Source organism: Opisthorchis viverrini, assembly GCF_000715545.1.
Source record: "Opisthorchis viverrini unplaced genomic scaffold opera_v5_16, whole genome shotgun sequence".
NCBI classification, from domain to species: domain Eukaryota; kingdom Metazoa; phylum Platyhelminthes; class Trematoda; order Opisthorchiida; family Opisthorchiidae; genus Opisthorchis; species Opisthorchis viverrini.
In genome coordinates, this window is record NW_008751672.1 from 1,444,571 (window position 1) to 1,462,159 (window position 17,589).

A 17,589-nucleotide genomic window follows, 5' to 3' on the forward strand; every position below is an offset into this window, starting at 1 on the left:
CTCCGACGGTTGTACATGCTCCTTCTCGAACCCAATTTAAAGCACTATTAGACATTTATTTATGCGAATCCTCGCGCTGGCGAGCATACTGCCCCGCGCTGAGAACATAAAGAGCAGTGCTACACCCTTTTTTCACTTGTGCCTTTCAGGTGAACGACAGCCACTGACCGACAAGAACAAAACCGACCCGGGAAACTTGGGCAAAAGCCTCGATCCTGTGTATCACTCCGTGATTCCGTGATGGTGGTAATGCAGTTGGGCTCGATGATCATGCAAATGACGGCCAATGTATATGCACCGACCCTCTCCCCCGAACCGAGTGGTTTGAGTCTGGGGCTGCTTGCGGAGACTTATGATCTTGCCTCTACCATGGAATTCCATAGGGTGAGCAGTGCGTGTTGTTTTGTGTACCAGGAAAGCAATGCTTAGTGAACGGCATGATGATATGCACTCTTTCAAAAGCATTTTTTCGCAAGCTACTTAGTCCCCGTGAGTCAGGATTGACTATCAACCACTTGAGTGGTTAATGAACAACAGGATCCTGTAGGTCGACCTACAGTAATCTATGCCGTTGTAGGTTTCGGAGATACTCCACGACTTTCGCCTTGATGTCGGTGTGAAAGGGATACAGTTGTTTGCGCGTATAGGGAGGAGTGACGAACTGTTCTCGCACCTCAAATATCCCGTCTTTTTGGAAACCAGGGTGCTGCTCAAGGATTGTCAAGTAGTTCTAAAACAGCTGATCAAGTAGCCCATCGCTTTGTGGACAAACCGTTCAGTTGTAACACCCTTTCGGTTCCTAGCTGTCATGCCACCCGAAGGAAGCACGGGAGCTAGGATACTGCCAGGTTGTCCAAGCCTAGACACGGAAAGTCGAGAGGCGGAGGTCGTGTTCGAACCACGGATCTTTGGTCAGTAAGTTCGCGTTCTAACCACTAAGCTATCCCGCCCCAACGTGGTGGGTAGAAGAACAGGTAAAACGCTAGTTGTGCTTTATGCGAGTTTTCCCAACCCGTTCCATAGGAGACTTAATATTAAAACCGAGGTGTGCAAAATCCATCCTAATATCATCGGATTTTGTGAAGCATAGTCATAGGACGGTATTCGGGGCCCCGAAGTCTTCCTACCCGAATATACAATTTTTCAGTGTGACCACTACTCGTACAGAGAGTACGCGGTTCCTGACAATGATGATGCTGTTCGTCTATGGTTTGGAGAGATATGGTAGATAGCTGCGCTTTGGTGGAAGTATCCTAAGCGCACGGTTGCCAGTGCACTTTTCATTTGGGAGATTGGGAGGGAAGCTTTGCGTTGAGGCCAATGGCCTGAATGTCGACGTTGAGGGCGTCAAGGTCTCTAACCATTGGTATGTCCCGTCTAGGAGTCCCTATCCAGGGAGAGAGCATTGACCAGCACAGCTGAGTTTTTCTTATATTTTTTACTGCCAAGTCACTGTCTGACATCCATGGGTCGTTTTCATCCCTCGTGTGGTTGTGCGAAAAGGCCCCTCCGGGGGAGTTTGTCGACTGGCATACGGAGCACGTGGCCAAGCCAGCGCAACTTATGGAATGTGATCAGTTCATCTGTCGTGGGTTAGTTATTTCTTTCAGAAACCATTCGACGTACTCCATCACTATTGATCGGGTATTCTCACCAGACTCGGGCAATGCTCTGAAGACATCGATGGTCAAACACTGAGTGTTTTGACGTCATTGGTACGAAGGTCCACGAGCATTAGAGGCTAGTAGTGGGTCTTCATAATCGTATGAATAAAAAATTTCAAGAGGAAGGACGAAAGAGGACAACCTTTCTTGACACTACTTGATGTGGTGAACTCAGAAGGGAGCTTACCATAGAACTTCACGCATCCGCGGGGGTTTGCGTGCATTGCCCTAATGAGGATCAATAATTTGTGGACACTGCCATAGTACCCGATAGTCCACATAGTCGAAGACAGCTTTCCAGTCAAAAAAGAGAACACATGTTAGTCGACAGAAGCAGTGTCACTGTTCCAGAATCTGTCGGAAGGTGAAGATTTGGTCAACGCATCTTCTTGCAGGACGGAACGCAGCTAGGTTTTCACGGATTTATCTCCTATGTTCAGTCAACGTACGATTGAAAATACCGGGGAGCACTTAAGAAGCCACAGTCAGTAGGCTCGTGCCACTGTGGCCTTCACGCAGCGTTCGTTGAAAGATAGGAAATATTGTCAACATGTCCCATTCTTCAGGAGCTTTCTTCTCCATATCCCACCAATGAGCTTCGTTAGATGGGTCACCAAGGGTTCTCCCTCTTCTTTAAGCAGGGCTTGACCCGGACTATACAGTCCTTCTGCCTTCTCACATCTCAGTGCGGATAGTTCGTACTTTTTTCTCCCGACGGTCGATTAAAATTTTCACTTTGCTCGTGTTGCTTGTCTCCAGAGGCTGTGTTACGAAGGCCGGCTAAACTGTTATTTGCAGTGTTCGGCCCATCTTTTCAGTCGGCGTTTTTTCAAGTGGATTAATAAGTCATCATTCCGCTTATCGTTTCACTGACGATTGTTTTCCCAGGGCCAGTCGATCGTATTAATTAATATAGAGCACGGCTGTTCCACGTAGCAAGAGCCTTCTCCATCTTTCGAACTTTCAGTGTTCACCATAGTCTTGGTCTTTCCTTAAGCTCTTCACTACTTGGCGTTTGAGAGAGTTACGTGCCCGGTCGTACTCGTTGACTGCTGGTATGGGTTTCCTGGCATTAATCATAGATAGCGATCTGGATGACATGCCGTGGTCTTTTGGTCGAATTTGAAAAGTCAGCCACACTACTGAACGCCGCTTGCATACCTGTTTCCACATTTGGCCATGCTTCACCCACGTGCATACTACCAGTACAGTATTGGTTTACTGTAGAGAGTTGTTGAGCTAGGTCAGATCTATGCTGTCAAGCTATTATAATTCTTCGAATATGGTGGATTGGTATGCTTCTTTCTGACTTGGGAGGACCTAAAGAGAAATAAACTCCCAGGAAATCACGCTCCATGACGTGATCGGAATCAAGTTGTGTGCCCCAAAACGAGCGACAGTCTTCAATCGTGGCTCTCCACCGATGACTGGTGGCCACTTGCTCCAACCGGGTCCACTGTTGGTTCGCAGTGGCTGGCCGCTAGGTTACGGGATGCGAAAGTCTGTGCAGAAACAGTTCATAATAAAGAAACGTTCAGCTGTAACACCCTTTTGGTGCCTGGTTGTCATGCTACCCGAAGGAAGCACGAGGGCCGGATCCTGTCAGGTTGCCCAAGCCTAAACAGGGAAGTCGAGGGGCAGAGGTCAGGTTCCGACCACTTGAATCATAATCAGCACACGATAAAGGATTCGCTCTTTGTTGTCTGTTCGACGAGCATCAACTCCGAATCGACCGCCCAAATGTCATTCCAAGGAGCTCAGACGACAATCTTTGGCATTCATATCACCCGTAAGTATGTCAGTGCTTGTTGCTCGACGAATCAGCCCGGATAACTCTCGGTAAGAAGTATTTTCCTCAGCTTCACTAATGTCATGCTGTCGATGGTGATGTACTTTGACCAGAAAGGCTCGAAGATTCCACAGCTGTTATTTGGACACTAGTCGCTTTCGTTTCACGTTGCCGTATCGTGGTCTATTCCCCGCGAACCTTCGCTAACAGTCACCCGAAATAGAAAGCAACGCCTTTGATAGACGATGGTTGGACATAGGTAGCACATTTGACAACCACTTCAACCAGTTTACTATGCTGCTTCGATGAATCGGATTCACTGCCAAGTATCCGCTTACGCACCACTTCGCTGCGGATTTTCTGCAATCCGTTTACTCCGGTGATCAAACACTTGGAAGTGCCTAAGGTCTTCGAAACAGCGGGTCCAAATCTCATCACCATTGAGTAGGGCCGCTCTTACAGTTGCGCCGTATACACAGCCCTTTATCTTCGGTGGAATTTCGTTCCGACGCCCCAAATGATGTAAGTTGACGAACGCTTCTTGCGATATTTGATCCACTCAACAAACCTGGGCTGTTCTTTCCGAAGTTGCAGATGTACACGGCAACGGATATGGTGTAAAAGTGCTTGTGTCCGAGTATTTCTTGGTAGCATATGACATACTTCTAAGATACCCATTTCTGGATAGCAGGACAGTTAGATTTTCTTACCAAGGCCTTAGGCTCGAAAACTTAGCCACAAGGCAGCGGTGGTTTACGTTAGTTTACTACGAGAGTCCGTCTGTTTTGGAACAACGCCCAATCTGGATGCCAGGAGACTGTATTTGTCAGACCTTTATCCATTGACAAGTGATAGCAATGACCCCGTGCGTCCTCTGGTTTGCCCCAGGTTGCTGAGGTGAAGTGTCATCGTGCCACAAAAGGTCATCTCACCTAGACGGTGACAGTCCTTGGTTTTTCGAATAGCTGACCCTTTAGGTTGATACATGTTTCATATCACGATCTTTCAGTGAAATGCATTAGTTTACGACTCGAAGAGAGCGCCTGTCAGTGAATCACACCACCTTTAATGATCCACTTTCCACTACTTTCAGCTCAGACTTGTGTTCCTGCAGTTGAGAGGTTAATTTGATGTCAAGATCATATATGTCTTAGCTCTTTCTAGTGTGGTTCAACGCCCCTCGACTTTAGATTGATAACATTGGCCACCATGCCAGTGTATATCGCTCCTGCATAGCTGTACAATGGTATCCTTGATTCATGACCCAAACTAGGTTATTCAGTTATGTCCAAATTCATTATACGTGTGGCACCTTCAAATCGCCAAGGTGGATGCTCTTCATTATGTTCACACCTCATGTGCTATCATTTATTGATAGCGACAAGAATTCCTAGCTTAGCAATCATCGCCATGCTAGAAGACGTCGTCGATGAACACAGTGAATGTGTTTCTTTATGTGTTGATCAGGCATTTCCACTGGTGTTACTTTTGATTTGTGCTAATCGGTGTGATGCAAGACTTCAGTTGGTTACACACGAATCCGAAATCACCTCTTGATGGTGCAGCCGAAAGTCGTCAATGATTTACAGTTTGTCAATGGTACATTTAGATTTCTACTGGCTAATTGAAGCCCACGAAATGCATGAAAATCCCCACCCAGTGGTTTGCATTTACCCGTGATGTGTGTATATGTCAATATTGATAATGTTACGGAAATATGTGGGAGCGGACTTATGTATACACCAGCTAAAATATCTCGACCGTTCACAACACCAGGTTTCTACAATCAGTCTTGCATGCGCTCGCACACCACGTGTGACCGATTTATCAGGGCTAAGCGCAGGACAACAGAGATTAGTATAGCAGAGCATAGCTCAGCTAAGCTAACTCACACCCCATTTGTACCATCAGGTGTGTGCGAATATGCTAGAATGAGTTTGGGGTCAGATTTGCATGCTGTCCGCCGTGTGTATTGTTCAACCGCGCCGTCAACTCCCCACACGAATGCGGGTAGTTGCGTTCGATACACTGGTTATCAGATGACCTTTAAAAATGTCACATCTGAAAGATCTTTATCACGTATGCCATTCCACTTGTGAGTGCCCGTCGACTTAGACAGACGGGACCTACCCCGATTTGGATAGAGCAGCATTTGATCTTATCTGCCCCCCCCCCCACGTCCAAATCCGACTACTGATTCAAGTGTGTTCAAAACCGGCTTCAGTTTGGGGTCAGATTTGCATGCTGTCCGCCGTGTGTATTGTTCAACCGCGCCGTCAACTCCCCACACGAATGCGGGTAGTTGCGTTCGATACACTGGTTATCAGATGACCTTTAAAAATGTCACATCTGAAAGATCTTTATCACGTATGCCATTCCACTTGTGAGTGCCCGTCGACTTAGACAGACGGGACCTACCCCGATTTGGATAGAGCAGCATTTGATCTTATCTGCCCCCCCCCCACGTCCAAATACGACTACTGATTCAAGTGTGATCAATACCGGCTTCAGCAATAGTCAATCATTTGCTTGAAAGTGGGCTACACGCCCACTTCCCAGTGGTCAAAAATGTGGTAGCCAAACCAATGTGCCTGTGGCACACCGTTTACAGTTGACAAATTGAATTAAAATTTGAACTGTAGGCACGTCACAATACTTGCGATAGACTAGCACCAAGTCGTTTCCCTCTCCCACTCTTTTCTCTTCTTTTTTTTTTAAGGCCTTAAGTATAACTAGATGAAATTAGTGTTTTTTAGCAGTCAAACATCAGAGCCAACACATGTTGCTGTCTGTGATAATTGCTCTGCGTAGATCGGATGCGAAATAATGTCCTTCCCTTCTCGGAGTTCTCTTTTATTCAACGTGAGAAATGGCGCTTACTGCGCAAGGCATCATTAGTTTGGCTCATCATGGGTTCGTCATGCATGCGTAACAAACCGCACCATGGCCAACATTCTCATGGTTATTTGTTGGAATACTAGTAGCTCGGGTGCATTACATAGTAATTGATCAGCTTGCTGTTGATTTGCAAGCTCGACAAACATATCAACAGCCACCTGATCAATTACCAATTCTCATGGTTCTTTGCGTCATCGTAAACGTCTTGGCCGTGTTCGTCGTCGATGCCAGCAAGAACAAAGCCACCAAGTGCACCATCTTTGACAACAGTGATGAACATCCGTGCTTGGCACCTTATCAACAGCTGATCAATTACCAATTCTCATGGTTCTTTGCGTCATCGTAAACGTCTTGGCCGTGTTCGTCGTCGATGCCAGCAAGAACAAAGCCACCAAGTGCACCATCTTTGACAACAGTGATGAACATCCGTGCTTGGCACCTTTACATTCTACATGTCACTAAATTCAAAGTGGACCTTTTCTTTTCTGTGGCTTTGTACGACGTATCAGTAATCAGTGGAATGCTCTACCACGCTGCACTACGCACGCGCAACTTATGATCAGTCATTTTTCACTTCAGGCTCGTGTCTGGAAGAGATCCACTTCACCACTCCACAACTGATGGAAAGAAGTAATCCTCACAGTTGGACTAGAGCAACGTGAGAGTCGCTATGCTTGATGGGAGTGAAAAAAACGCTTGTTCCATTGATAAGTAGTGGGTTAACGTATACACGCTTTTATCGATACACTTGAAAAGCAGCAGCTTAATATTTGCCATATACCTTCCAGTGAGTTTGTTCAACACTGAACACTTCCATAAGCTTTTAACATTCCCCGATGCGCCACATGCGAGGACTCCCAGGCTTCCGAATTGATGTGGCGTGCTTATCTTCATAATGGAAAATACTATACAAAAGGCAGTGTAAGGAACCCAGCATAATCTAATACGCTTCAGTGCTTGTGGGGCAGTATATCCGTTCTACGGACCCAAGGCACAACCGCCACACTTTACCAATAGTAAGTGCTTCTTTATGGTAGAACTACGAGGTTTGAAGAGGTGCGGTGGTATTTTGTGTTGGACTTTGAATCTACTTGTTGCAAGGATCAGTCCGATACCATGCTGCCGGAGATAAGTAAGTCCATATCTTGTGTTCATCCAAGTATGAGAAGTTGAATTTCCGGTTGTAGTTATGGACTCTGTGGATGGACGTATTGTGGATAGCTTCAGACGTTACGTGCGACCTACGGAAAACCCGATATTGAGCGACTTCTGTACGAAATTAACTGGAATACATCAGGTCTGTCTACCAGCGACTCCTTTACCCACAGCTTGACCGACCCAGGACAGTGTGAAAAAGGCGGACGACCTATCTGTAGTGTTAAAAGAATTCGATCTTTGGTTGAAACAGAAAAAAGAACAGTTGAGTTGCAGGTTCAAACCAACAGATGCCGCTACAGCAATTTTCGTAACTTGGACAGGTTGGTGGTTTTGTCCATCGTGACTGATGTTTTATTTGTGTACAGACTGGGACATTGGTACTTGCTTGTGGAACGAGTGTAGACGGAAAAAGTTACCTTTACCAAATGATCTGCTCAACCGAATCGATATGAAAGCAATATTTCAGGTTAGTTGACCCTTTTGAATTTTCATAAGCCTTTGTAAATGAACAAATAATTTCACCTTACCTTCGTATGTACGATTCTCATGCATGGCAACCATAGTTGAAAAGAGGAAAAAAGAGGATTTTTCTTACCTGTTTTCTGGGTGATTGTTCTCCATTTCCAAGGTTTAAGCTTAAGCCACTCATCGAACATCTGTGTTAGATTCTAACCCTGAGATTCCGATGCCTATTTTATAGTCTCAGTCAACTTTGTATTTTCCTAGTCTTCGGGTCATGTGGCAACTACGGACGAGAAAAAAACTGCACGACCAGACGAATTCAAGTTCTGTCTGTAGTGTCGTCTTTTATCCGGTGGGAGTGGAACTCCGTAATGTAGTCTGTAAATTTACGGTACATTCGATAAGTTGATAAAATGTGAATGTGTGTGTACCAGTAAACAAGGAGATAGTGTCTGACACCAATGTGCATTGAAATAGAGTTCACTAGGTTTCGGGTGATGTAAGAAATTGCGAGCTTACGAAAGACGGTTCCAACCTGTAAAAATGCTAAGAGAACGCGTAAGATGTTGACACAGAGCTAAATGTAGAGGGCGTTGCATATTCACCAGGGAATAATCGTCCAGTTTCCGAGTACTGAACCCAATTGGAGAGTATATGGTCATGCTCAGCAGTGATGCCTCGCTACCGTACAACCATAATTTCTTTGAAAGCCTTGTTGCGAAGATAAGAATAAAGGTAGATAAAGTAGGGCTTCCTGCGCGTCCACCACAGTCATCTCAAGGTTCACATACATCCAGACACTAGTTCAGAAAATCTGGATAGATACTGACAACAGAAATAGCGCTAACATCGAGCAGCATCCATATCTAGTTGTATTTCCAACCGGGCGTAATTGGGACCGTACGAACCTCAAGTGGCCTTTTACTGATGTCCCCAAATTGTTCATTCCAAAAGTTCATAATGGAAACATGAAAGTGATTGTCTTGTTTCGTGCAATAGCATTTTTACTTTCGAACTCTCACTGTTATGGAGCTCGTGACAAAAAAATGGAAATATACATTCGTAGCACTATGACATCACTTCCAGACTTGTGGTAGTTTTTGCCCTAATCTCTGTCGTATTATCGTTCATCTGTCTTTGTGATTTAGCAGTGGCTTGGTTCAAGCCAAGCGAAACAGCGATGGCATGGTGGACTTTCTGATGCTCTACGTCTGGTTGGACTCACATTCGAAGGTCGACCACATTGTGGAATAGACGATGCACGCAACACTGCATTACTTTTACGGTATCTGCTGCTGAAGAATATTTTTGTGAACATTTAGGTAGTGTCCAGCATGCGTGTGTGAAATCAATTCCTCTGACTGCTTCGATCATTTTTGGCGAATATTTTTCCATCACTGACTAGATATCCTCCTACGTTTGTTCCGATCTTAATGATGTAATTGAATGTTTTCTTTACCAATCTTCCAGCTATTTTTGGATAAATCTGGTTATGAAGCTTGTTTTCTAATCTTGTTTCTGGATGGGGTAAAGAGACCTTTTTACTGCCATCGTGTGCTTATAAGGGGACGATTAGCACAAGGTACATGAATTCAGTCTCTTCGAGGTCTTGAAATGGATCGCGGACCCTAGTCTCGTTCTGCTCGCTTCTTCAACGTAAATTATAGAGAGTTGGCTTTGACTCTGAAGTAGATTATTTGTCCTCCGTCCGTCTTCAAGCTTTTCAGTTCATTTGTGGAACACTCCTGCACATAAAAAACTGAGTTCTCTTATCAACTTCATGTCTGATGTTCAGATAACATGACTTTGCGCAACTGTAATATGGGATTGACGGTTTCGCTGCTCCTCTGGAGCTTACCGTATCAACTAGACGAGTATGTCCGCCGAACTAATTTTGAAATGCATTCCCTTCTGACCCATGGCATTTGGGAAGGATTGTTAGCAATTCGGTTGAAGTTCCCTTAGCATATTCACAACAGATTGCTACGATGTTCTACATAACAGACAAAACCGGCCGCATGTTACCACTGGAAACTAGCTCTGTATTACTCAACAACACAGACGAGCGCCAGAGGTAGCAAAATCAGTGTTGAAACCGATGATCCTGCGTCGTACAACCACATGGGTTACCTATTTGGAGACTTAGGGGGAAAAGAAGACAAAAGAAAGGGTGGCAGAAGGGGCCTGATGCTGACATATACCTGCACTCCAAGCACTCAATCAGACAGTTCGAAAAGAATCTGACGAGTGCCACTGACATCGACTAATGGGCATTTGTTGCATTATCTTCAACCAAAAGTGGGGAACGACCTAGTTCCTATTCTTCAAGGCGGACCGCACCAACAGCACCTAAATTGTTTTTATCTTTCAAATCCTGTCAAGTCATACTTAGTTTAGCTCGAAGTTTGCGTCAATCTATAGGAAGCACGGATAACCCTACTCGTCTTAATAAGTAGTATATCGACATGCATATCACATGGCCAAACCACCGCAGAGGACGTTGCTAGATGCTTTCCATGACTGAAGTACCCGCTTCACAACCAAATACTCGTTTGCTAATTACGTCGGTACTAATCTATTGATACCATTCGACAACAGAAACGCTTCTGGTACATCAAAGGTCAATAACCTCGGAGACTCAGTGGTTTCCCGCTGGACGCTACAAATGATGTAAATTAGCAAATGTTATTTGTGCCTTTGAAATTTGTGCATTGACTCCACCAGACATTTCCGTCGTAAAGAATGCAACTAACAAGGTATGTAGAGTTTTCCACGACGACCAGTGACTGCTTGAATTTTAAGGGGCATGGGGTTTAATGCGTGGCTCTGTAATTTGAAGGCGCACGTCGAAAGCTGGTATAATGGTGACCAGTTTATTCAGCAGTACTTATGGTTCGCCCCGACTGTATCGTCTGTGTGCTACAGATCAGTAATATTCTCGCCAGCAACGGTCTAGAAACCGGAGTTTTGGAGTTTTCCCAGGGTTCGCCTCATTATTCAATCGACGGCGAAATTGAGCAAGACCAGAGTGAGTGGACAGTCTTTTGAGGTGCCGCTTTTTTAGTGAAGCTTTTCGAGCAGTCACCATACACATGCCCAGAGTTATGTGAATATAGGGACCCGATTGTTTTCACAAAATTTTGGGGCACACCCTGGTGAGAAGTGTGGTTAACAGTATTGATCGATCGGCAGAGTCGGACGCACACTTGAAGTCAGGGAACACCAAGATTTTTTGTCATAAGTACATATATAGCCCTGTTCCAACGCTTGATATAACGTGAAGATGTGGTCGACGCAGTCTCTTGCCAGTCGAAATCCTGCATGGTACTCGTGGGTCAAGAGTTCGCTTGCCGCCTTGAGGTAAAGAATCAGGGACACTAGAAGCGGATCAGGCTGACGCTCTGTGGTCATATCTAACGCTAGAATCCCTTTTGGAGAATAGACATTATTTGTGAGTCACTCCAGTTGTGTGGGAAAGCCTTTTTCTCCCAGATGGACGTACGTAGGCTGGACGGGCACTGGTTGAGAAATCCATGGACCTTGAAGAAGATCGTGAGGTTCAGCAACACGATGCTGTTTGAGTTCCTGGACACTATTTGAGCCGATGGGGCTCTATTTTCACAGTCTAACTTTCTGTCGAAGGCTGTCAGAACGGTAGCAGATGGACAAGTGAATGTTGCTTAGGAGTCCTAGCGTTTTCCTCTGCTGGATATCATAGAGTCACTTTGGTCCATGATGGTTTTGCTGACAAGAAGCTGTCGAAGACCAATCAAGTAGAACGACCTGTGGACGTCTCCAGAATTTTTCGCGTTTTCCATTTCTTCCTTTCGGCTTTACCAAGCCTCTCGCTCTCCACAGACAATCAGTCTCGCCTAGCAGCGGATGATGCGTCGAGCTGAGTTGTGCTTGCGGTCAGGAAGGCACTGTCGCCGGGTCTCCAGTAACGTCGCGGTCCTCTCAGAGATTCAATCTTTGGAATGAGTTGACCAGGTTATACCGGTTTTATACCTCGTTAAACCCGGTTATACCTGGTTTTTGTAGTGCTTTGCATATCTGTCCCGAGTGGCAGTTGAATCCGAAATGATTCCGTCTTGCAGGCGCTAGGTAAGTCGGTTCTGATTGATTTGTTTGGTTTGTGAATCCAATATTTGAGTAGGGTTGCGATATGTGCGCGTTTTGCGTCACCTCTTGCAACACTGTGTAGGGCGAAGAAACTCTGTCTATCATGAACGACTCCTATTCCCTTGTTTCGGAAACCACCGGGGTTGGTAACTTCCTGAGGGCTGGTGCTTCCTGTTCCATCCCCTGCATGTGTCATCTTTGTTTTTCATATATTGTGTGCTTTAGTTAAATATCCTCATTTGCGAACAAATTTAGTTTTACGAGTGACTCATCTGGAACCCAGATGAGACGCTCGTTTATGACGTTTCTAAGCAACTGAATGTGTTGCACTCGGCCGCCTCATGCTTCAGTTGGTACGGTATTTGAGATATCGTGGTGTATGTATAGACTACATCTCACATCACTCATAAGGTTGCTGAAAACTCTCCGACAGTCCACGACCGATGCCGCTCTTCTAGGGGCTCAGTCCCCGAGTTTCCGTCAACTTTACATTCTATTTGAAACCGAATTACACGAGATTAGCAAAATACACTTATTTGCAAAAAGAGGTTTTGCGAGACTCATCTGCGAGAGACTGCGCCTACCTTTTGAGCCTCAAGAAGAGCGGAACCGGTCGTGGCCTGCCGAAGAATCTCCAACAATTTTACTAGTAGTGTATTACGTCTGTTTTACACTCTACTTTGACGGTTAGTGCTGAAGCTATAGAGAAATTCGAATACGCGATATTTTGGTTATTAAGTGAACACTACCATTCAACCATGAGTGGATGCTCAGCAGTGTGGTTAATTTGTAATCGGACAGGATATAGCATCAGGCGATTCTAGCCGGTAGTGGTAATACGCTGGACCTTTGTGTCAGATATCCGGAGTGCAAACGCCGACATGTCTAATGATCTGCGCTGGTGATGAGCTCTAATAAGAGTAAAACTAGTCCAGTTCTTCTCGTTGACCCATTAGAATAATTGCGCCTGGACAAGAAGGCTGTTCATTCGAATGTGAAGTGAATGTGGGTTTTACAGGTATCCCAACGCAATCGTCCTTCTTTAGTACAAACCATAGGTTTGTCGGTTGACAGATGGAATCTACTCAAAATCAGGGCTCTCTCTCAGTCACTCTATCAATGGTGGGGTCGTTGAGGATTATATCGACTCTGTTTACCTCACAGCATTGATTTCATAATCAGCTAACACTGTTCACTCTGGACGACAAGTGCCTGCAGGAACAGGTCACAGTTCTTGTTAATAGTCTGTTTCCTGAATTCTCCGTGGACATCTGAATAATTTAGTTTTGAATGTTGCACGCAATTGGTCATCTTCGTAGAAATATCGTCCAGCAGTGGCAGTCTACACCTTTGAGTGGTGAACCTGCCACAGGTGCTATCCTCATCTCAATCAAGTTCGCCTGGCAGCTGGTTCTGTTACAAACTGGTGCGTGTCAATTATCCAAATACAATGAAAGAACTGCTTTCGGAAGCCTTATTGAGCTGTTGTATATATGCCCTGCTTTTATTTGTAATACCGACTGGCCTCGACTTATTTAACTTAGATCGTCCACTGTTGGTCCCGGGGTTCTGATTTGTCTACTGTGTGATCTCCGCTTCCCACTATGTTCGACTTGCTTTTGTGTCCGGTGGTTGTTGATCAGCAACTTATACACTTTATGGGGACACGAACAAAATACCATTCACATGTAAAAGCAGAGTTGGGTGATGTGTCTTGTTTTAGGTCGAAAAGCGCTGATGCTCTTAAGTGTCATGTCTGAAGTTTGAGACGGTCCGCGATATCCGTTCATCTTCGTCTGCACTGTTAGTAAAAGAACCCGGCCCGTTCTCCACACTTAGTGGTTTTTATTTTGTTTATGTAAGCTAAGACGTCGGTGTGCGAGTGCACGATGTGGCAGCTGCAGAGATTCGGTGTTTTTGTACTTGCTGATTTCTCTTGTGTGATTCTGGTGTTTGAGTTTCAGTCAGTTGCCCGAAAATTCAATGTTTTAGAGGCATTTGGCCGGAAGTCGCATTCAGTGAAGTTTGATTTTCCATAAATATGCATACAAGCATTATCTTAAATTCTTCGAGTAGATTTTTGCCGTGTTTCACAAAACTGACGCTAGAAATCACGGTAGAATGGTGGCAGTTTTTGTTATATTTTTAGATCAGTCATAACACATATAGTGAACACTGAATAGCGTTGCATATTTGGCACCACCAGGAAGAACCCACTCTGGATCTCTGCACGCAGATCCGCACTGTCGCATAGTGCCGGGTATCCACCAACATAGTGTGTGACGATCATTGGTCCGATAGTGAACGCTGAACCAAATCAGAGAAGCAGTGATACCAGGTGGGTCCGGGGTAGACTTTTCCCTCACACCAGCCCATGTCCTGACGTGGTTCTGAGTTAGTATTATGTTGTACTAGGGGATATAGTGAATCGATATTGAACAATAAACTGTTTCAACTTCAGGCCGGCGTGGCTGGTTGTTTGGCAGCATGGACTTATGGAATTACGTGAAAATTTCGTTCTTTATTGAGTGGATTTTTTCAAGACCCATAACTGGTTTAGATTATTACAAACCGATTGTGAGACTGGTCCATTTTCCATCCAAACGGTTAGTTGTAAATAATTTAGTGGCATCCTTCTTGCCAATGCCATCTTGTTGCGACCCTACCGACGTTCTATTAATGCTGCCCGCCTTGACCGCTCTCGATAGCCCAATTCTTAAAACACATGGTTGTAACCATACCCATGGGTCGTGGACTACCCTGATGGCAGCTGGCATGTACATGACTTTCCAGCTGTAGCTACTTAGGGCTAAGGAATTTACACTTGTGTCAAACTTCCCAGCCCATTGCCTTCAAGCGCCCAACTTAGGCACAATCAGGGGCCGTCCATCTTGGCGAAAATACGGGCAAAAATACTTGTTAGAAAATTCAAATGATCGACTCAAATGGCTCACCCATCAATCGGACAGCCTAAAGCACGCTATTCAAACGGCATTCCGGTACAATGACAGGCTGATACATGCCATTCATTATTATTTTGGCATCTGGAACTGGCGGGCAATTATTTATATTGTCATTCTGTTCTGACTCAAAGGAAGATGCGTATATTCTCCGGTGACGTTATATCCAGAAAATGATGCTCTGGTCTCTTTCTAGGTGTAAAATGAAGGATGTAGGTTATTGAGATTGCCCTGTCGTGTAGTGATTCCCGTCCGTGGTTAATAGTGCTCGAAAACTGTACATAATGAACACTGTTCGAACCTTGTGGATGTTCTCTCTCAGTCCGCTTGTCATTTGTTCATTTATTTCCCAAATGACTAGGAATTAATTGATAGTGCACAAAATAAACGGAGCCACAAAATCAGTTGTCATCCACTGTAAAGTGCTGCTCCGCCTCTCGCATGCCGATCTTGTGAATTTAAGCAACATATCCCAGTCTACCAGCCGGAATCTCGGTTGTAATCGCTTTCTGATACAAAAACATTCATGCGATCTGCGCTGTTTTCCTAGAATTATTTCCAATCTTTGGCATTCCGCTAATAAGCACATAGTTTTTACACATCCAAAAACTACCGCGTCTCTATTTTCTGGACGCATCTTGAAGTTTGGATCATATTAGGATTTTCCTTGCATTCACATTTCCCGTGGAAATGTTCATCTACTTACAAGAAGCCAAATTATATTAAGTCTGTAAACTCGGTGGCGCCAGCGGTGGAACTGGTATATTAAATATCTTCAAACATATTCATGACACTTTGAAAGGATCTCATCCTAACATCTTTAAAGTGGTGTCTGTGTATGCGTACCCCTATGACCTCAACTGCTTCGGCCGGATCATCCTCAAGTGGCAGGCATAGCATAATAGTGCAATCGTGTCAAGTCAGCTTGCTTGCACAGACATATATATATATATATATATATATATCATTTTCCTTCGTTGCCGTGACGCTTGCGTTGTCAGGGAGTTTGAACTCATCCGTTGGGAAATAATTTTATTTTGAATGATTTCAAGCAAATTACAGAATTATAAAAAATGTTTTCCGTAGTGGTACCCTTGAAATAAATGAGGAGAATCGGTAATAGGCCGTTAAAAATGTGGATGCTTCTGTCAGCATTTTCACCGTTAATGCGCCTGTGACACCTCTTGTGGATAGCCTACAGCTTGGCACACGACCTGCGAAAACCTGGACAGTAAACGTTCCCACGAAGCGACAGCAAGGATCGAAATCAAACGATCTCAGGCGGACAACTGCCTTGAAATATCCGATGATATTTCTAGCAACACTCAGCCTAGATGGCTTGCCTTTGGGGGAAGCATGTACTGCTACACTATTCTCAGCAACAGTAACTGATGGTTGAATGTCGTTTAGTGATAAATTCACCTACAAGGCTCAACCAACAGAATCACCGACTGACCATGGTGCTCGGCAACAAAGGACGTATGTTTACATCACAATCTTCCGAACAACACCCACTTGAGACATCGTTCACAAAATGTTCTACAGCAGCATCATATCATTGCTGTGACTCATTTCGGACAAAGGAGTAGAGCCACACTCATGACTGGGAAAGTACTCCAACACCCCTCTAGTTATGTTGCGTTTTTCTGAAGATTTATTCTCTGAACCAACAAGATATTATACCACGAAATCATCTTACTTGACACCAATCCACTGGAGGATGTGCACAGCTTCGGCAGAATAGGTCCCGCTACACATGTCGTGGACACCCGGACCGCAAGCGGAACAAGCATGGAATGACCATTTTAGGTCCGCAATCGTAGCTCCGCAACAGCATTAACTGATGCTATTACCACAACCGCGTAAACAATTTTCGTTAGTTCGTCACACAAGAATTGAACCTGCACGATAACTGCCTCATTTTTGACTGCATAGCTATACTTAGTCGCTGAATGGCGGTTTAGGTATCGCTGATTTGTGTCAACAACACTCTCATCACATGCATGTAGAGACGGTGTAAGTCGCCCGGGATTATACTTAAAAAACGTTACACCTTACACAAAGACGGAGAATGACTAGACCAAACAATTCAAAATGCTGTTGCAGTGAATATAAACCAAATCAAGTTTCTATTTATTATCAAAATCCTACGGATTCTTTCATGAACTCCTCATAGGCCACGAAAATGAAGAACCGAAAGGTTGTGGTAATAGTGACATTCGGTTTTATACCATTATCGCATACGGCCCCTATGGCCCTGAGATACTAGTAGCCCGTTCCAGACCGCGAGACGCTGACATGGATTCACGGATTGATAAGGCCCTGAGAAGTAGCCCGTTCCAGACCGCGAGACGCTGACATGGATTCACGGATTGATAAACAGGATCGAGGATTTTGCCCAAGTTTCCTTCCCGGTTTTCTTCTTGTCGTTCAGCGGCTGTCGTTCACCTGAAAGGCGCAAGTGAAAAAATGGGTAGAAAGAAAGAGATAGACAGACAGACAGGCAGACAGACAGACAGACAGACAGACAGACAGA

General features: G+C 44.8%; 2 protein-coding genes across 2 annotated transcripts in view; one reads left to right on the top strand and one right to left on the bottom strand.

The window, feature by feature from the left end:
• Positions 1-17,353, bottom strand: part of T265_01487 (hypothetical protein) — a gene marked incomplete at both ends in the record, with an annotated part of 53,684 nt that extends 36,331 nt beyond the window's left edge. The window contains one exon of the mRNA XM_009165528.1: positions 17,320-17,353. Coding sequence (XP_009163792.1) covers positions 17,320-17,353 — 34 coding nt within the window. The remainder of the gene's footprint in view (positions 1-17,319) is intronic.
• On the top strand, positions 7,247-9,462 carry T265_01488 (hypothetical protein; the record flags this gene model as incomplete). Its single annotated transcript, XM_009165529.1, has 7 exons — positions 7,247-7,272; positions 7,306-7,367; positions 7,406-7,483; positions 7,521-7,648; positions 7,694-7,829; positions 7,875-7,975; positions 9,120-9,462. The coding sequence occupies 7 exons, from the start codon at positions 7,247-7,249 to the stop codon at positions 9,291-9,293; spliced, it is 705 nt and encodes a 234-aa protein (XP_009163793.1).
• Positions 17,354-17,589: the final 236 nt, after the last annotated feature.